This window comes from Anser anser (assembly GCF_964211835.1).
Source record: "Anser anser genome assembly, chromosome: 21".
Taxonomy (NCBI): Eukaryota; Metazoa; Chordata; class Aves; order Anseriformes; family Anatidae; genus Anser; species Anser anser.
The window spans coordinates 1,994,762-2,015,887 of NC_139742.1; the positions used below are offsets into that span (position 1 = coordinate 1,994,762).

The window sequence follows — 21,126 nt, forward strand, 5'->3', positions numbered from 1 at the left end:
CCTGCAGGGGCTGCCACCACTCAAACTTTTTCTGCGCTGTCGCAGAAGCTTGGTTTTGAAGCAGGACGGCTACAAGGGTGCCCCTACCCCAACCCTGCACCCCAGGGAGCAGCCTGGACCCTGAGGAGCGAGCCCCAGCTCTGGCAGCCTGGAGCAGGCTTCACTGAGGTGCTGGGCGTAAGGGTCTGCCCGCCAGGGTCTGCCCGCCAGCTTGGCTCAGCCCGGCAGAGGTGCTCCATCCAGGGCCCTCTTGGGCCCCACAAGCAGCACCAGGTTGTGGGACAGTCACTGGCACGGCCTCGGCCCCCCTTGGAAAGCCCCTGCCATCACCCCTCTGGTCTCAGGCCAGCCTGGGTCGCAGCGGAGTAGGAGTAGGGGGCCGTGTATCTCAGGGCAGAGGGGTCGTGGCTGAGCTGTGCCTGGACTGACTGACACAACCTAATGATCCCAGCGTTATTCGTGGAGCTCATGATGATGCGTTTCATAATTTCTGCTGAAGGTTTGTAGAAATCGCTCATGTGCTTAATTCCTGGGCAAACGCTGTCAACCCAGGAAAGCAAATGGTGAACAACGCACCCAGCTCGGTCTCCCCTGGGAGATGCACAGCCGGCACTGCTGCCACTTCCCTGGAGACTGTGCCCCCTCCTCCAACAGCGACGGCAAGCCTCTGTGAGAGATGGGCCATGAGCCACAGGAATCCCCCCGGGGCTACTCCATCCTGCTTTACTGAAGACACATGTGAAAAGATGGGAGAGAAAGCCCCCTCCACTGCAGCACGTGTGACCGCAAGCAGCACACAGCAAAGATTACGTTCAAGCCCTAAATGAATGCAATGGGCAAAGCTGCAAGCTGGAAAACAAAACCCAATGTTACAAGTCAAGGATCGTAAATGATTAGGACTTCCAAGCCATTTTGAAGTGTTTCATATTCATCCTAAGCTGCATATACCGTATGTCACGTTATCTAATAACATAACTACATTTCAAAATATTCCGTATGTCTCTTGGAATCATGCTTGCATTACTCTGAAAACCACAGCTGTGGAATGTCACAGCATTTTTAAATTTAAAATTTGCAACCTTAAGTAATAAACACTGTTTGCATTTAATTTCCTTCTTGTTTCTTAAAAAGAATACAAATAAATGGCTGGGGATTTATGAATTTGTACATTTCTTCCTGATTAACCTGCCCGATTAGATCACTTTTCTAGGCAGCAAGATTAAAGAGTATGCAATTAATTTGGCACAATTTCATAAACTGAGGGGCCAGATTAGAAAGCCTCAGTATCATATGCAAAACCTCGAAAGTCAAACCCCTGTATTTTTCCACAGCTGCTACTTGTTTGAATTACCACCTATCACTCAAGGAGAAAGCTAGCTGTGGCACAATGGAGTTCTGCAAAATACTGTTCTGGCGTTCACAGACAATGACATAAATAGACCATAAAAGATATGTAGTATGCATGCACCAGACTATTTCTGTCATTTAAATAGCTTTTAAAAGTACTTTAGTTAAACATAACACTAATCAAGCAACACGCAAAGGTTTAAAGAGCAGCCATTTCTGTACTTTCTTAAGAAATGCTGTTACTCTTAGTCATAAGATAGACTAAAGGCTTCACGGGAAAAAAAAAAGAAAAAGAAAAAGAAAAAGAAAAAGAAAACAACAACTAAAAATCCCCTAACAGCCCATTCTAAATCACCTTTGGGCTGAGACCAAGTAATTACAGCTTTAAACAAAAGACCAATTTCTGAGAAAGTTGCAAAAGTGAGAGTAGGGAGGTCAGCAGGAGAGCTGGAAAGTAAGCAAGTTAACTCCTGTGTCTCAAGTAACTTTCTGTATCTCCTATAAAAATCTGCCACAGAGTGTGAAATGCACATTAAAAAAAAATATTAAAAAAAAATGCTTGGGATGCAGCACAGAGTGCGAAATGCCTGCCCCAAATATCCTATGATTTTTCAGTAGCAGATAATCATACAAATGAAACCCAGGTTTCTTCAGCTCAAAACCACCATCTCTCCTCAAGAATGGTTATTTCTCTATTAATTTTCAACTTCTCACCTCAAAATTGTTTCAGTCACAGAACTGCTCCAACTCAACACTCCAAAAACATGCACGTAGGCAAAATGCTTTTTTCCACATTCAGTTTGAATGAGCCATCTTCCTTTCCATATTTTTGGAACTAAGCAGAAACCTTTCTTGCAAAACACCCACCCGAAACTCCAGAAGCTCTGAGAATTTTTCAGATCATCAAACAATTGGTTAAACTAGAAATTTCACCTGAAGTCAACAACCCTACCCTGACGGTGCTGTATCAGGCCCTGGGCTGGCACACCCATGTGGAAAGGTAACAGAGAGCTGGTCTGTTCTCAGGGAGGCACTGCAGCAACTAAATAATGTCAATAAATAATAAAGAAAAACAGCTCAAGCAAAATCATCTTTCAGCCCAGAAAAGCTTATCTGGAAACAGAGAACTTCCACCAATTATTACAGCGGAGGCGATATATCCTGCGAGGGTTAAACTTGAGTCTTGCTATTTTCTTTCATTTGCTTTCTGAAGAATTCTCCATTGGGTAAAAATCTTGCCTGCTTGGCCTCAGCCCAGAGGTTTTTTAATTTACTTTTTGAAAGTCTAATAAAGTAATTTCAGCCACTTCTGAGTTATCTAAAAGTGAAATAATTCTCCTCACTCAAACCATGCCGATGTTTTTTGCTGCTCATGTTGCTCAAATCCAACTGAACCGTACAAAACAAAACTTTCTAGCTGACTAATTCCTGAAGAGACTCCAAACCTTCCAATGACTTGAAAAGCCCCACGTAGCTAAACAAAAAGCACTGTAAGCAACACATTTCTGAGGCCTACGTTTCCTGTAGGTGACACGGCAACGTTTGTCCATGCTGACAGCTGGGACAGTGCCCACCAGTGCAACCAGGAATTTGCAGCCTCTCTGCTCCGGCCCAGCTCCAGCAGCTCTGCAGGGGGAGGAAGGAGCCCTGGTCCCATGGGGCTGCACAACAGCTCACAAAGGAGCCTTTGAGCCCAACATTTATTTTTTTTTTTTGTTTTGGGGAGGCGCAGGGTAACAACCTTTTCACTTCTTTTCATTTCTTGCAATCTTTTCATTTCTTCCAAGATAATCTGTAGCGAGTAAATTTCTTACCTATGTACCTGACTCTTGGCAGAGTCAAAAGCTTCACGTGGGGTTCCCGTGCCTGCAACTGGGCTTTCAGAGCAAAGCAGAAAGGGAGCCTGCCCCTGCAAGGCAGCAGTTCTTTGGCAAACAGCTACCTCAACCCTTAGCACTTGCAAAGTACCAGGAGATCAATCGCTCCCTGAATTCCTCCAGCCAAGCAGAGCACCATAGAGAAGGCTCAATAAACTAAGAGAATGTCCAGTTTTTTATTAAGAAACCACCATTCCTGAAGGTAGATGAAGGAAAAAAAGTCAGTCTGAAGAAAGTCACTGTCAGCACAGCTTCTCTGCCATGGACATTCAGTGAGTAGGCAGGTGCACATAAAGAAAAATCTAGGAAATTTCTATTGAAAATGGTCGCTACAAAGAAGAATGTGATTTTTACTCTTTAAAGATGTCACCAAGTGAGAGTCAACATGGAACTGAACAACTCAAAGGATGAGAACAAATTTAGGCCTTGTGTGGGCTAAACCAATGATCTGACGATTAAGGACAAAAAGGGAGAGGGTCAAAGACCCCATGCCTGCACCAGCCCCAAGCCCCAGGCTCCCCAGCTACTGCTGCTACCTCGATACCGGGCTGCACAAAACGGAGCTTAGAAACAACCCAGTGCTAAGCAAGGACAATTTGGGACCTTTCAACCTCCCCTCCTGGGAACAGCACTTGTGTCACTGATTGAGGACAGCAGGACTAGCTATAGAGATGCTTTTTCATTTGTTCTGTCCCAAAGTAATTGTGTTGATCAGGTTTGAACCTTTCTCCTCATCCACGACAGGAAAGAGCTGATGATCCCACTGGATCACCAGCTCTGTCCCTCTGCAGGGCCTACCCAAATCCCATTAGTGACATAGCAACGGCACAAGAAAGCAAAAAGCAGCGGGGCTGTTCAAGAGGAAGGGGGATATCCTTCAATGCCTAACAAAAAGTAGTTATTTCTGCTTGAGGGCCCAAAAAGCCCTGGAAGAAAGCACCCAAGGAGAAGAAAAGCAGCCTGAGCTTGCTCCAGCTATTTTGACGCTGAGCTGGAGAGCTGATCCTGCATCAGCCAAACCCTCAGGCAAAGGCCTGGTACTGGGTGTCTGACACGTGGCGGTGGCTGATGCTCAGAAAAACCATCAGGCAAAGAGGGAATGCCAAGTCCTGCCACCGCTCATTCCTTGCCCGGCCAAAATGAAAAGATGAAAAGGTCCAGGATCTGCGTTTCTGGCAGCTGACGATTGCACAGAATAGGCCAAGGGAGCTCAACTCATGGTACTTCGAGGACAAGCAGAACTAAAAGAGCTGGCTTGCCAGTGCTTTGGGGTTTCATCCAAGACGTGGACTGCACATTCACAGGGAGAATATGGAGAGAGAAGAACCACACCCTTAGTGATAACCAGAAGGTTATCTCATATTTGTTATGGTGGACAATACCAGCCACTGCTTCTACACAAAACCTTAGGTACTTGTTGCAATAAAAGCATCTTCCAACAAAATTTCTTTAAGTCCTGCAGTCTTCTGCTATTTCCAGCATTGTTGCTGGTTCAGCTGTGTCTGACTCTCACTGGATAACAGGACACAGAGCTTTCCTCCACATAGGCCTTCTTTTTTATTACTATTTTTGACGTATACATGACGTGCATATTCAATGGCATATTATTTGTCTGCAGACAGGTACACTTCTGAACTGCTTAAGAAGCTAGTTCGGGGTCTGTTTCTGGGAGAATCACATTTACAGAGTTGCATCAAGTTTTCAATTGGATTTGTTGTTGACTAGTATACAAGAATAAATATCTCATTTTGATTTTTATTGTCTTAAGGCAATTTAAATGCACTTTAAATGTTACCACTGCATGCATCAATTTACAGCAAGATAAAACAACACTTTCTAAGTTTTACATATATAAATTGTGCTTCTCCAGTGCTGACATGAAAATTACTAATAAATTTCCACATACAAAATTTTGAAAATTTCCATCTTCTGTAGCTACACATTAAAAAGACTTTGGAAGCAAAAGGCAAAGCAATGTCTCCACTGAGTTTGTGGTAAACCTACAGATATCAATTGTACGTGTGTATGGTGATGAATCGAGACCATTTGATGCATACCTTAATTTCATTTGCAATATAAATAAATATATAAATACAAGTAAATTGAATCACACAATAGCAGCTGATCTCATACGAATGCAGCTCCTACAAATTCCTGTTGCAGTAAGGATCCCACAGTGCTTGTTGGAGAGAAGTAAAATAAAAGCAATCCTTGTCCCAGATTTAAATATTGCAATCATTATTATAAAATTATTGCAATGCTGTGAGGCAACAGTAAAGCCCTCTGTATGTCAGCAAACTATTAGAATCACAGAATCATGGAATGGTTTGGGTTGGAAGGGACCTTAAAGCCCATCCTGTTCCAACCCCTGCCATGGGCAGGGACCCCTTCCACCAGCCCAGGCTGCCCCCAGCCCCATCCAGCCTGGCCTTGGGCACTGCCAGGGATGGGGCACCCACAGCTCCTCTGGGCAGCCTGGGCCAGGGCCTCATCGCCCTCTGAGTAAAGAATTTCTTCCTCATTTAATCTAAACCTACCCTCTTTAAATTTAAAGCCATTACCCCTTGCCCTATCACTCCGCTCCCTGCAAAGAGTCCCCCCCCTAGCTTTCCTGCAGCCCCCTTTAGGCACTGGAAGGACGCTGTAAGGTCAGCCCGGAGCCTTCTCTTCTCCAGGCTGAACAACCCCAGCTCCCTCAGCCTGTCTCCATAGGAGAGGTGCTCCAACCCCTTGATCATCCTCGTGACCTCCTCTGGACCTGTTCCAACAGCTCCATGGCCAGGGGATTGCCCTGGCCCAGGTGCAGGACCTTGCACTTGGCCTTGCTGAACTCCATGAAGTTGGCACAGGCCCACCTCTCTGGCCCGCCCAGGTCCCTCTGGATGGCATCCCTTCCCTGCAGCATGTCAACCGCACCACACAGCCTGGTGTCATCTGCAAACCTGCTTGCTGAGGGTGCACTCAATTCATGTCACTAATGAAAGTATTAAACAGTACTGGTCCCAGTACAGACCTCTGAGGGACACCTCTCATAACTGGTCTTCATCTGCACATTGAACCTTTCACCACAGCTCTCTAGATGAAGCCATCCAGCCAATTCCTTACCCACCAAATAGTCCACCCATCAAATCCGTGTCTCTCCAATTTAGAGATATGGATGTTGTGTGGGACTGTATCAAAGGCTTTGGGCAAGTCCAGGTAGATGACATCAGTTGCTCTTCCCTTGTCCACCAATGCTGTCAATCTGTCATAAAAGGCCACCAAGCTAGTCAGGCACAATTCGCCCTTAGCGAAGCCATGCAGGATGTCTCCATCACCTGTTTTCCAAGTCCCTAAGCATGGCTTCCAGGAAGATCTGCTCCATGATCTTCCCGGGCAAAGAGCTGAGGCTGACCAGTCTGTAGTTCCCTGCATCCTCCTTTTCACCCTTTCTCAAAATGGGGGTTATGCTTCTCCTCCGGTCACTGGGGACTTCCCCTGACTGCCACAACTTTTCAAATATGATGGAGAGTGACTTAGCAACTTCACCTGCCAGTTCCCTCAGGATTCGGTATGTCCCAGGAACCATATTCAGGTTCTTCAGATAGTCACAAACCTGATGTTCTCCTACAGTGGGTGGGACAGTTGCCACTCACTATTATTTTATGGATTTTTTTCTTCAACTGCAGAGCGAAGCTAGCTTGTAGCAGTTATTTAAAGGACTTCTAGGAGCTTTGTTGGCATTTAGAAAGAAATACCAGTATCAAGAACCAATTATGCATCTATCTGAGGATACAGAAGAAGCTCTATGATGTTAAACAGCACACAAGAACTATGCAACCATGCAGTTAAAGGATTTATTATGTGACTGTAGACTGTAGAGAAGTTTCAGATGCATGTTTGCTTTTCAGCTGTGCATTTGCTGACTTCTGAGAGTTTAAGCATTTAAGATTTAACACTGCATTAGCATTCATTATTCCTGGATTTTCAGTTTTCATTGGGAGATTCCCTGATGTGCCTTCAGACATTCCAGTCAATTGCTTAATGGAAGACCAAGTGCACTAATATTGCTAGTGACAAATGAGGAGTTATTGCAGATGCTCCTACAAGTCTGACACACTTCAGTGCTTAACTCAGGTGGAAGAAAACAAAAACACTGAAAGGCTTGTGATCTAGTTTCAAGTCCCTATGGTTTTGTTATTTTAGATACGTATTTCTCCAAATTATACATGCTACGCTAATTGTACAAAACAGCCAAGCAAAACTTCCCCATTTCTGCAATTAAGTAACTTGAAATTAGCCAGACTTACAGAAAATTCAGGAAAAAGAAAATCACTTCTGACTAAGCACATGAAATTTCATGCAAACAATACATTTGGAAAGTGACCTCAGCAGGGGCCCAGGGATGATTTCAAGTATCATTTTATGTTTAGCATGAAAACACAGAAGCATACCACTGCCAGCATAAAGTGAGATGCACAGGTTAGCAGCCTGTACTGTGGACATCCATAAATAGTAACGAACATCAGCACCTGATGCGTTTTACTGTGTGTAATCCTTTTCCATGAATAAAAACAACCCTCTGCACAGGTATGAACATCCTGAAGTCCCGGATTCTGCCTGAACTTTTTGCCTTGATCTGTAACTGTCCTCCACCCAGACACAGCAGGGGTGGATTATAACACCTCGGGCAGGTGCCTACACTGCCTGGGGCTGGCACATGATTTCATCTGCCAGGAGAGACTTAGTGATTTGCAGCTCTCCCAACACACGGCAATGCCGCAAATAGCCCCGTGCAGTGAATACTGCAGTTATCCTACTGCACCAAGCACAGCGGCTGGTCACAACTTCAGGAGGAATACTGCTGGAGTGGAGAGCCAAAGAAATCAGAGAGCCACAAAGATTATCCTACAAACAGGCTACCCAAAAGAAGCATTAGTGATGGACAAAGAAGTGGCAGAGCAATCTTCAAAGCCTTCCCCAAAATATTCCCTGAGCTTGAATGTTACCCCAGGATTCCCAAATATTTGAGCAGGAGAGAGATACCTCTATGCGCTCGCACATGGGTCTGGAAACAGTTGTAATACTTGTATTTCTTCCCACATATTCCACACTCATAAGATCCTGAAAAACAAGACAGAAAAGTATACAACGCCATATTAGATCAGGAAAAACAGCCTCACCATATACTTATCCATAAACCACGGACAAAAAAAATGCAGTTTGCAGCAAAGTAATTTTTGGAAGATTCATGGAGATAAATGCAGGAAATCACTATCCAGACTCTATTCGTTTTTCAGCCTTATTTAAGATTCCTTAGCATATTACCCTGAACTTACATTTTCAGTATATCTTTATAAATTTGCTAACATGAAAGGGCCACTCTCAAAATAGCCTGACTTATAATTTTATAATAATGACTAATATTTCCTATGGACAGAAATAACCTTGAATCACTTTTCAGTAAGTTCTAGTATATGGGAAAAAAGCTTTTCAACTGAAAAAAGAAGGCAGTATGTTATCTTGAGGCAAGTAGTTTTCAAAATTTCTCAAGAAATGCACAATGTACAAATTTCTCAGGAAACCCACAGAGATTTGGTAAATATCCACCCAGAGGAAACCAAATAGATACAAATAGAACTTTTGACCTTTTTAAGGAAAATCACATGACCACAGTAGTCTCTCTTCTCAATTTGTGTATCTAATTCCAGAAAACACACATCTGCAAAGAGTCATTTGAAATGAAACCAGAGAAACAGAGCTGGGAGAATCATTTGTAATGATGAAATTATGCAATGAATTTAGCCTCTTCTGTTTATTGGACAGGCAGACAAAAATTTCCTCAGATTTGTTATTTAAGACGATTCAACCTTTTTTTCCCACTCCATCTTGGCAAACAGGCTATAAATTAGACTTTCAAGCTCTCACTTGCAAAATGTATTGCATTTGTTAGCTGCCCATCAGGTAAGTAATAGATCCTATACGTCCTATCTGGTAGAGCAAGGGCAGCACTCACTGGAAGAGGAGGTGGGAGAAGACAGGGCTGAGGATTCTTTAGTGTGAACGGAGCATTTCCTTTCCACGGACATGCATGCAACCTTGGAAAAATCTTTTCCTGATCATGCGAAACAGCAAAACTCAAGGATGAGCCACAAACAGGAACACAGCATTCACACACGTCCAAATAAACACTCCCAAACATCACATTACAGCAATACTTACCGTGTGTTACTCTTGAGTAAGGTCTTTCCAGGAACAAAATCAAACGTTTTTTGAACACACTATACCCACATTCTTTCTTCTCCATGTCCTATTGCTTACAGCTTCTGAAGAAAACAACCCTCCTTCCATCTCACAGCCGTGCTGAATTCCCTGCCCATCACTGTTAGCATCACTTGGGACTGTCTTTTGAGCTCGGGAGGATACTTTGTCACTGATGCTCAAACAGGCAATTCGCTATAGCCCGAACACAGGAGAACACATCTGGAAAAACACTCTAAAATACTGACACTGTAGTCAGTTGACTATGATCTGCTCCACAGCCTCTTATATCGTACCTAGCCGCATTTCCTGTATACAGATACATATAGATGGGACAGTCATCACCCACGGCCACTCCACTCAGGTTATCCTAAGTGAAATCCTGGATACCAGCAAGTCAGCAGCATCTGCCAGCCCTCATTGTCCATGCTCAAAGACTGATGAAATTGATCGCCAACCTCCACGGGTCTTTTCTGAAAACTATTCCAGCTAGAGTCCCAAAGCAAGCATGGCCAGAAGATGAGTGCGCTCCTGATCACTTGGTCCCTTCCAACCCGTAACCTTGTGCAATGCCTGAGGTTCAGCTGTACCACCAGCAAACTGAGACTGATGCCCACCCATGCCCCTAAAACAGTGCTGCGCACACACAGAGCACTGCAAAAAATAAAAATAAAAACAGATAAAAACCAATCAGGGGCTCTGGGCTGATTTCCCCTCCTCCCCCCCCCCATTTCTTGTATTTCTCCCCTCCTCTGCAGGTGGTCTAAGCCACATAAATGCATTTGCTTGTGCAGAAGTTCTTCAGGAAGAACATAAGCCATACAAGTGATTGCATAGCGTCTTCCCTTGCCAGTACGGAACCAAACTGGCACTGCTGCCCTGCACAATGGGCTCTGCCCAGGAAGCAAGGGCAGGAGCTGATGGCAGGACAGAGCCCAGCGCATCTCATGGCCAGCGCTTTGCTCCCCATATCCCCTGTGACCCAGGTCTCACATGCAACGTGGGGGAGGCTGGAGCCAGCTTTGCCAGGGGCACCTCTACCCACCTCCTGCGTGCAGGTGGCCGAGCACTGCCCCACGGGGACTGCGAGACAGCCCAACAGCCCCAGCAGCGTACGCAGCACACCATGGTGGGGTCAGAGGCACAGATCCCACTGTGAGAGAAAGGAGGGAGTGTTTGCCACAGTAAACGTGTTGTTAGAGTGGAGTAGAGATGAAGTGAAAAAAAAATCACATGCTAAGGCTCTGCAGAGGACATGCTTGTGTTGCCTTGGGCAATGCCACTGTGGTCACGGCTTATTTCAGACCTCACCCACATCAGGATGTGCCATGCAGGTTAAAGCTGCTTGTAGTAGGTGAGAAGATGGGGACGGTTTTTGGTTAGTTGGTGCACTCAGTTTGGCCAGACTTCTACTGAGCCTTGCAGATAGAATTTGGGCAACACACCCAGAGTGTCCAGAGCTTTCCCTTGCTCTCTTGTCCCTGATTAGACTTTCACACCCTTCCACCACATACCAGACGTGTATCTCAATACATGGTCAAAAATCCAGGTCCCTGAATATCGATTTCGTGTTTATCCAACAGGAGAGCCACGTTCCACTGCTTTTCCATCTAAATTGTGCAGAAAAAATCAGAAAAGAGCCCTTAAAGTGGATGCATTTCCAAAGGATAATGATAGCTGATGCCTATTAAAAATCTCTGTAGCCTCTGACATTTTGTTGCCAAGCCACAGGGACAGATGGCCTTGGAAATTTTTAAGGCTTTTGCAGCACTTATGTGGTTTAACTAAGGAGAATCCAAAGATCTCATGAATTATGTGTGCATAGCAGCTCAGCAACTGAGACATCAGCATCACGGTATGAATCAAGCATGTGCATGTTAGATTGATAGTCTCAAAGCAGAAGGATTCACTCTTCACTTTGTCTCAGAAACATTTCTGATTTAATGCATGACTTGAAAAATCCTCTCCAAAATACTTCTCATAAAGCCCGGACCAGACTTGGAGTTTAAATAGTCTTGTATAAAACTTCTCCTGATCAACTCACAGATAACTCAGTCCTTCAAAACACAAATACTGACCTGATGGTATTCCCAGCGTTAGAAAATCATCCACACCAGCCAAACAGTCTCCCTCCCCTTCTCTTGATTTACAGCGCCAATACCATTTTACTTTCCTCTCCTTTCTAGATCACTTTGCAGTGCGCTTCTTGGCCTTTCTTGCCCTCACAGCCCTGCCCTGAGAAACGCTGATGTGCTGGACCTCTTCAAATGGCCCTGGCCCAAGGCCAGCACATGAAGTGAGCAAGATAAAAAGGATAAAGGAGGAGGAGAGGAGACATCAGCTCTCTAAGCTGTGCCCTCCCAGACACGCCGGCGAGGAGACAGCAGCTCTGGGCCCGTGGGAGCCATCAGTCTAGTGGCTTCCCTTGCTTGGGATGACCCAGGGGAACCCATGGGCCTTGTGAGACTCCTGCATAACAGCAGATCAAAAGGAATCACAGAACAACAGAATCACTGAATTGTAGGGGTTGGAAGGGACCTCAAGACATTATCAGGTCAGACCCCTCTGCCAAAGGAGGTTCCTTAGAGCGGGTTGCCCAGGTAGGCGTCCAGATGGGCCTTGAATATCTCCAGAGAAGGAGATGCCACAACCTCCCTGGGCAGCCTGTCCCAGTGCTCCGTCACCCTCACCATGCAGAAGTTCTTTCGCATGTTGGTGCAGAACTTCCTGTGATCTGTGTTGTGGCCATTGCCCTTTGTCCTATCCCCACAAACCACTGAAAAGAGGTCGGCCAAATCCCTCCGTCTCCCACACTTCAGGTATTTGTAAACATTAATAAGATCCCTTCCCAGTCTTCTTTTCTCAAGGCTGAACAGACCCAGGTCTCTCAGCCTTTCCTCATAGGGGAGATGCTCCTGGCCCCATATCATCTTTGTGGTCCTCCGCTGGACTCTTTCAAGGAGATCCCTGTCTTTTTTGTACTGGGGAGCCCAGAACTGGACACAGTACTCCAGGGGAGGCCTGCCCAGGGCAGAGTAGAGGGGGAGGATCACCTCCCTTGACCTGCTGGCCATGCTCCTTTTAATGCATGCCAGGATCCCCTCGGCCTTCTTGGCCACCAGGGCACACTGCTGGCTCATGGCCAACCTGCCATCCGCTAGGATCCCCAGGTCCTTCTCCACAGAGCTCCTCTCCAGCAGGTCATCCCCCAGCCCGTACTGATCCATGTGGTTGTTCCTTCCCAGGTGCAGGACTCTACACCTGCTCTTGTACATTTACTCTTCCTCATTTGTTTCTTCCCTAAATTCCTTCACCCCTTCCACTGCCTGTGCGGGGGTCAAAAGGGCGTTCGAATGAATTTCATTAGCACCTGGATAATTAGGCACCTGCGGCCAGACAGCAGCTTCCAGCAAAAAGAAGAACCGGAGGGCAGCCCTGTAGGGCTGAGAGCAAATGGGTCCAAACTCAGCAAAACACAAGAAAGTCCCTGTGGTCAAGGGGCAGCCTTTCTCTCTGGCAAGCCAAATGGCCCGGGGGAGCCAGCCCCAGAAAAGGGGCCCTCAGCCCCCCAACCCTCCTCCTTCTTCCATCTTCCAGGCCGCTCCCAACACAGCCGCCTTTGGCCACGCATGGGCCGCTGCATCGCAGAGGCTTGCTGAGGTCACAGTGGCCACCACTGCCCCGCATGTGCTGCGGGCCCTATAAAACAGGCCCCCCTGCAGCTGGCCCACCACTCGCTCAGCGACTAGGCCCTCTGACAGCCGGCGTACGCGGCAGGAAGGAGACTAGAAGCGGCAAGGCGAGAAGCAGCCCTGCTTGGTGTGCGAGGACAGCAATGCCGTCCAAAGAAGCACCAAGAAGGAATGCAGCTAACAAGAAGGAGAAGTGTCATGGGCGGAGGGATAGCGCCGGCAGCACAAGAGACACCAGTGCTCGAGAGACCTCCGGCGCGCAGCCCACACACACGTACAAGCGGTACCACTGGTACCGCAACGACGCGGAGAACAGGCCGCCCCCTCTAACATCCAGCGACAGGGGGCCTGGGCCTTCCCATAGGCGCAACGGTGGCGTGGGGCAAAATCAGGAGCATCAGGCAGACAGCCGTGGGGAGCAGAGGCGTGCCCATAGTCCGGAACGGAGCGTGGGACCCAGCCATGGCTGGAAAACAGATGGCAGCATCGAACCCATGTGTGAAAATCAAGCTGGCAGTGGCATGGGACCTCAGGGTGGAACTGGATGACCCCCTGGTTCGGCACCCTGGCCTGAAAACATTCGGGATGGAAGGCATCCTGTTTGGGCAGTCCTGGGCAAAGACTGGCTTATCCTTCTGCCAAACACTGTGGAGCCCATGGAGACGAATCCACCAGAAGATGTGGAGGAACAAATGGAAGTGGATCCATCTCCACCAGAACAGACCTGGGACTACCGCAGCATGTCGTTGCTCTCTTCCATCCGAGAGCACCAACAGCGTCGCAGGAGTGCCCGGCCAGCTCCCTGCTCGATGCTCAGGCTCCATCCCAAGCATTAGCTTGGAGCCACCAAACACCACGGACATCCCGCAGGCTTACCTGCAAGACGTCCCGGCAATAAAGAAATCTGTTGCCAATTCTCAGGGGTTGTGTGAGTGCTTCTTTCCCATCCCCCAGCCCTTGTGCGAGAGGTGGCATCCCTTCTGCACAGAGCCTCGAGGAAGAGCACAAGAGAGGACCCAGCTCCCTTCGGGCTGCTGCGCTGGGGTGACAGGAGGAGTCCCCGAGGGCCACCATACACATTGAACATTTGTGAAAATAGACTGAGGGGTGAAAACAGTAGTGTGTAAGCAATTATAGGTGGCTAATTTCTTATACAAGAGTAGGTTCATAGACCTTCCTCTTCCTCTTGATCTTGTTGATGAGCTCCTTGCTTATCCACACAGGTCTCATGCCTCCCTACCCTGATTTCCTACTGTTAGGGATGCACTGATCCTGAGCTTGGAAGAAGTGCTGTTTAAATGTTGCCGAGCTCTCACAACCACCCTTGCCTTCTAGCAACCTTGCCCATGAGATAACCCCAAGTAGGTCTCAGGAGAGGTCGAAGTTGGCTCTCCGAAAGTCCAGGGTAGCAATCCTACTTTTTGCCTTACTTCTTCCACCAAGTTCCATCTTGAACTCCACCATCTCATGGATCGCTGCATCCCAGCGCAGCATTACAAAAGCTGTAGCAGTCCAAAAACTCAAACATCAGCAGAGCCGTGGCACTTCCCGCTCATCCACCGCAGGGCTTGAAACAAGAGTTTGCTGTAGACCAGAGCTCAGGGGGAGACATGGGAACTTGCAGCCAAACAGCAGGCAGCATGCGCACAGCCTAATCTGATGAAAGCCCTACAAGAGCACAACCGCAACCAAGCTGGGAATCCCTGTTATAAACTGCTGAAAGTTACAGATGTGTGAAAATGGCGGGGCCCTGCAGGAGACGTGGCTCAGAAAAGAGGCACAGATCTTCTAACGCACGCTGCGGCCCAGCCCTGACGCCAAGCCCGCAGAGAGCTCTGTCACCTGCAGCCACGTGGGCTCTGCCGCCGCAGGCACCGCGGCCCCGGCTCAGGCGAGACATCCCCTGTGCTGCCCACCGTGCCCAATGCACCATGAAACCACAGTCTGGGGGGCAGCCTTCCCATTCCCATGGAAACGATGGGGATTCATTTACCTCCAGTTCTCTACTTCATCCCACAACATGAATTACTATAAAAAAATAACCCTTTTTGACACCTTCTCAGCTTCTCTGACGAAGGGGAATAAAACCCTACCGAGGCCTTGCCCTTCTGCATGGCTGAAGTGATTTAGACACAGGGCTACCAGAATTGCAAGAAAGGCTCCATGAGAACACCTCCTGGAAGCACCGGCGAGCAGCAGCAGAGCACATGGAGCCTCTGCTCCGGAGCTGGGCAGCACCGGTGCCCTCGGCTGCCTGCAACCTTGGGCTGCCTCAGAGCAGCAGCCGAAATCACCGGCGCAGCAGCAGGCACGGGGCTTTTCCCCTGTGAGTTCCGCAAATGGCTGCAGCCATAGAAATAGTGCCTGCCTGTGGTTTCTGCGGGGGGTGGACGGGACCAGAAGAATTGACTGAGAGCCAGTTCCAAGAAACCACAAGGAACTGATATCTGGGCACCACGGTCGGTCCACACAGAGCACAGTATTTGGTGGCCAAACAGAAAAGTTATTCAGAGCCACCTCCCCAACAAACAAGAATTATGCGAGTGGCTGGATGAATAGGGGCACTTACAGGGCTCTTTGCACAAAGGAATCGGCCACTAACTGCCAATCGCCTCAGGACCAAGTTGCCTTTAAAGAAACCCAGCACGAGGCTATAAAATAACAAATGCGATGCACATTTGATTTCAAGAAGCAATTCCAGATAGAAGTTTTCCAGTTTACTTTCTAAAGCTCTCAACTACCACTTGTTAGCTAGTAAAGAACCCTCTCTGTCCCTCACCCCATGGGGAGGAAATCATGTTCCCCTCACCCCAGCCTGTCCCCAACACCCTCGATATGTGACATGTTGGTGTGCATCCAAGCTAGCCAACAGCAAAACCCCACTCCCCACTTTGCATGACAATCTAGTCAACCTTAGCTGGAAACCACATTCTCAGGAGGCGCCACCTGCAGAGCCCAGCCAGCAGGAGGAGGGGAAGGGGGTCCTACGTGACAGGGGCCCAGGTCCCCTCGGCAAGGGCTGGCGACCACAGCTGGAAGAGAAGCTCCTATTGCCTCTGCTCAGCAGCCATCCCCGGGGATACCTCTGTGTTTCAGGGTTGCCCATGCAGTCTCCAACTTCTCAAGAGCTGTGGAGACGCAAAAAAAAACCTGAAAATACACAGAATGTTTCCTCCAAAGTAGAAGGTTTTTAAATTGAAGCCAGTTATGGACTTGGGCTTTCCCCAAATGTTTTAAACTTGCATAAATAGCAGTGACCTCCCACCCTGCCTTTCCTAGTGGCCATCCTGCTGGCAAAGGGAATACAAGCAGGACCACAATGCTCCCAAGACAGTCCCCAGCTAACAACATCCTCCAGGGTTTCTTTTGAACAGCATGAACAGCAATCAAGCAAAAATCAGGAGAAAATCTAACATCAGTGGCCCTTTTCTTTCCCCCTGCAAGACAAACCAACCCCAAGAGCAACATCAGGCAGCTCAAATTAGCTTTCTCCCTAGCCCCTTGAAGGAAACATCATCCCACCTCTCTCTCTTCTTCGTATCAGCAACCACCCTCGTTCTCAGTCACTGCTCGGCACCTGGGACCTGCTCCATGTCGCAGCGATGGAGGAGACGCTTTAGCCAGAGCAGAGGCTCCCCCAGGGCCCCACAGAAAGGCCCTTCTCTGGAGCCGGAGAGGACAGTCTGATGTTCACAGCAAAAAAAAAAACTTTCTCATCGCAACTTCACAGCTCTAGGTGGGGTGGGGATAGGAAATACTGTTTTGGAAGTGGCGCACCGCAGCCAGCTCAAAGTCAAAATTATTCCGAAATGTTACTAGCAAACAGAAAAGCAAACAAACAGCAACCCGTAAAACAGTTTCTAAGCTAAATCTAATTATTTACAGGAAACATCTACTTTCATCAAAGCAACTTCCCTCAAAACATTTAAACTTTTTCTCAAGCTTTTTTCCTGGTTTCCTCTATGCTGGGCAGCCCTGGGTTCACCAAGAATTTTGCATGACTGATGGACATGTGATTTAACTCTTCAGAAGAGGTGATAATCTTTCTCTTAAAGTTACCCTTATCTTGATTGAGTCTTTAGGAGTGACCAGATGCAAACTGATAGCAGCAGTTAAAGAAAGTCACCAATCCTGAGCCAGGCCCCCGGGAGCAACGTGCACCTCGCCCTGGTCTGTCCAGCAGAGCCGAGGCGCCAGGAGCAGCTCTGGGGCACACTGACCCACAGCTTACCGAGCGTCTGCTGGTTGCGAACCCCACCGATCACCACGCAGATCTCTGCTGGCACGTCTCCTGGCCCATCTTTTATGTTCTTCTTCGAATCTTTGGCGTCATCCTGCCAGATCACCTCTTCGATGTAGTCATCTGGTACCTCTGTTTTCACCTTCACCTCAGTCATCATTCCAGCCTCTTCACTGGGTGAGGACTGAGATGTCACCGAATCGGAGCCCTCTGCTTTTGGGCTCCGTGGGCTCCTCTTCAAACACTCCCTAAATGGGGGGAAAAGAAGAGAAACCATGAATTCTCATTTTCAAGCACTCACTTTTAATGGGTGGGAATTCAGTAAAGATATTTTTGTTTAATGCAATTACTTTAAAATGTGGCTTATTTTAAAATATGGTTAGGTATGGGTGTTGGTCATATAAATAAACAATAATTACATAATAGTAAACAACTAAAACCAGACAAAAGTAGTAAAACCACTTGCCAGTAATGAAAATAACCTTAATCATCACTAACAGCAGTATCAGTCAAAACCAGCCCTATTCAGTGAGCAGGAGCACAGAACTTCAGCTGGCTCCTAAAAGGTCAAGGACGACAACTCCAGCAGTCCCAACGACGACTATCATGCCAAAAGTAGTCCACACATGCAGAGGAAACATCATTTGCTCCTGACATTTTTAATTTGGAGCTATCTCTGCCCCTGTGCATTCCTCTGTGCATTAATCTACTGTTGCATCCTCTCTTAACCCTTCAAAGCAACCTAACTCTCATCCTGTGGTATTCGTATGGCCTTATTTAACATATACAGTGATGATCAGAGATGATACAGAGTAATGATCATACAGTATGATAGTAACATCTAGGGAGGCTATTAATTTATGGGCAGATGCAAGTATTAAAGGTGACAGGGAAAGTGTGGTGGGCAGGAAAAGATGGAGGAGGAAAGGATTTAGGAGCAGATGAACGAAATAGTGAGAAAACTCAGAATTAATGGAAGAAAAGAATCAAAATAAAATACATAAATTCCCAAACCCCCTAAGTGAAGGAAGGAACCTGGACAACCCAAAGCTGCATGGCAACACCAGCAAAATTCAAATGTGCTGAGGTGGCAAAAGACAGAGGGATTTAGAGCACATCAGACAAGGACCAAGTACTAACCCAGTGTAGCTCCTTTTCCAAATGCACCATCCCATCATTCTTTATGGGCTCCCTGTTTTCAAGACTGACTATTAATAAATTCCAACATGCAATGCAAAAACAAAATAATTGCTGGTTCAGTCTGCGCAGAAATCAGAAGAACTAAATATATAACTATATCGTAGATTACACAGAACATGAGATTTTAAAGAGTATGTGACATATTTAGCGTCATATTAACACTGGGAACAGCCAGCAGTGTTTGAAAAAGTTATAAGCGGAAGTAATAGACAAAATTAAGTGAAAAATAGGCTGAACTTATGGGAGCTATTAGACCATGCAATGGCAAAAAAAGAAGGAAATCCCATTGCTTGGAACATCATAGGAAGTCAGAACAAAGCATAAATTAACATGTTATAAAACTAACTCCTGCGACGCTTTCAGATTCTGGTTATGAAGCTGGAAGACAAATCCAAATGCTGCAACTGAAGGAGAAGGCGCTCAGCGGGTAAGCCTGGGAGGCTGGAGATGAGAGGAGCAGATGAAGGAAGAGAACAATCTTTTGCAGTAATTACTGCACAACCTCCTACACAGACATGTAGCTGCTATTTCAGAATGGGTCAATCACATCGTATCACCAGATATGTTATTATTCATCCCTTCATTCTCATTATGGAATGAAATGTGCAATTAATAGCCCCTAAACAGAGAGAATTAGCCTTGACCTGCCTCCCCACTCATGCCCATCCTCCTCACACATGCTTCCCCCCATGCTCCCAAAATCATCCAGGGCTTTTACAAGTGAGAAAGATGAATTAAGACAGAGAAAACGTGGTTGAAAATTGGAAGTTCTTTATGGTAATATTATTGGACGTCCAAGAAGGTCCATCAATCTCACCAGACAGCAACATGGCTGAGTGCCCGCTCCAAAGCCGAAGCAAAGGCAGCAGCCAGGAGTGAGAGTGAAAAGGGTGGGATCAATTGTAAATCAATCAGACCAGGAAGGTGTGAAATGCAAAACACTGATAAAGGCAGCAAAAGCCATGGGTTCTGGGGAAGAAAATCCCCCCCTTAATGGGGGAAGGGGAGGAAGACCAAAATCAAAGCACTACAATTCTCGTTGTTAGGCAGGAAGGTAAAAGCAGTCAGTAAAAGCCGGCTTTGACCTAAAATGAAGGCGAAATGGCTCAGTTATTGATGGCACAGCAACCTGTACTTGCCAATCCCGGACAGAACAACATAAAAATCAATGCAGGAGCCAAGTGATGTGGAATTAAAAGCTTATACAGCTAGCAGTGAGACTAAGGATAGTGCTTTCTGAGCAGATCATAAGTTTGGTGGGAATAACAGAGATCTTCTGATGGTGCCCAGCTTTATGTCACATTCAGACAAAATTTATCGGCAGTACATGGCCCAGAGAGAGCAACAGGCCACGCGCTGTAAGGCAAAACGCTGTCCTCAACCTGTAGTGCTCCTGAGCAGAGTTATTTCCACAGGGCTTCCCAAGTGGTTGATTTGAGACAGATTTATTCATTGTGCTCTGGAATTAAATTTAATATCATCGCTGCCAAAATTTACTGCTGACTGAAGGAGGTGTGGGGGATGGAGAGCAATGAGTGTGAAAGGGATGCCAAAACCGGTGATCCCAGTCGCTCTGTCAACTGGACCTGCAGAAGCCGAGTAGTTGCAGTGTAGCAAAATGTGTCCAGGTGCGTGGTGCCCCCATGGACATGAGTCCAATGCTCACCCACAGCCCCCCAGGCAGGTCGCTTCGCAGCCACGGAGCCATGCTCTGGCCAAAAGGACTAACGCGACTTCTGGATACACACGCGTGAGAGCAGAAAGATGTAACATGGAGGTGATTTTCTCTTTGCACAAAGCTGCGGCAAAGCCAGCTCCAGTGCACTGCAGACAGGCTGAGCACCCTCGTTTTTAAAAGGTGATTAGCGAAGCTGGAGAGGGTTCAAAAAGAGGCACTCAAATGGTTCAAGACTGGGAAAAAATGCTTTATGACTTTATGAGACCAAACAACTTCATGCTGCTTCTCATGCCAAAAGGAAGACTGAGAGATGATTTGATTGCAGCGTATTATAATCTTCATGGGGAGAAAATACTGTCTTTCCTTAATTTGGCAGGGAAAAGTAGAGAGAGAGCTCATCACTGGAAGCTGGAACCAGTTGAAATGAGGCATAAAATGTGAGCACTGATGGTGGTCCACTGGAACAACCATTTTCCAAAGGATGTGCTCAGGCAGAACAAAACTCTCAAAGGCTCCAAAACCCAGGGCATCTGCATCTGGCCAGCCCCAGGTTAGGGGGCTCGGTACACATGTGCCGGCCAGAGGCACACAGGTGCCCGACTTGGTGGCCAGAAGCTGCAGGAAGATGTAAGCGAGTAGACCAGACCGATGGACTCTCTGAAACTTTGCTCCTGACACTCACTGACTTTCTGGATCCATCTCTGCCAAGAAAGTAACTTCCCCGTTGGGAAGTCTGCTCTTAGCTGGGACCTAAATCTACAAGTATTAATTAAAAGCAATCCATTCCTCTGACATTGCCCCATATGTTACAATCCTGATCAGATACTCAGTGTAGAGGACACCAGCCCAAAA

General features: G+C 47.1%; 1 protein-coding gene across 15 annotated transcripts in view; it reads right to left on the reverse strand.

Annotated features, from left to right (window-relative positions):
- Positions 1-21,126, reverse strand: part of ZNF618 (zinc finger protein 618) — a 166,593-nt gene that overhangs the window by 62,293 nt on the left and 83,174 nt on the right. For all 15 annotated transcript variants that reach the window (XM_083807655.1, XM_083807665.1, XM_083807663.1 and 12 more), the window contains 2 exons: positions 17,388-17,644; positions 8,250-8,327 (listed from right to left, as the gene is read on the reverse strand). In XM_083807655.1, coding sequence (XP_083663781.1) covers positions 8,250-8,327; positions 17,388-17,644 — 335 coding nt within the window. The remainder of the gene's footprint in view (positions 1-8,249; positions 8,328-17,387; positions 17,645-21,126) is intronic.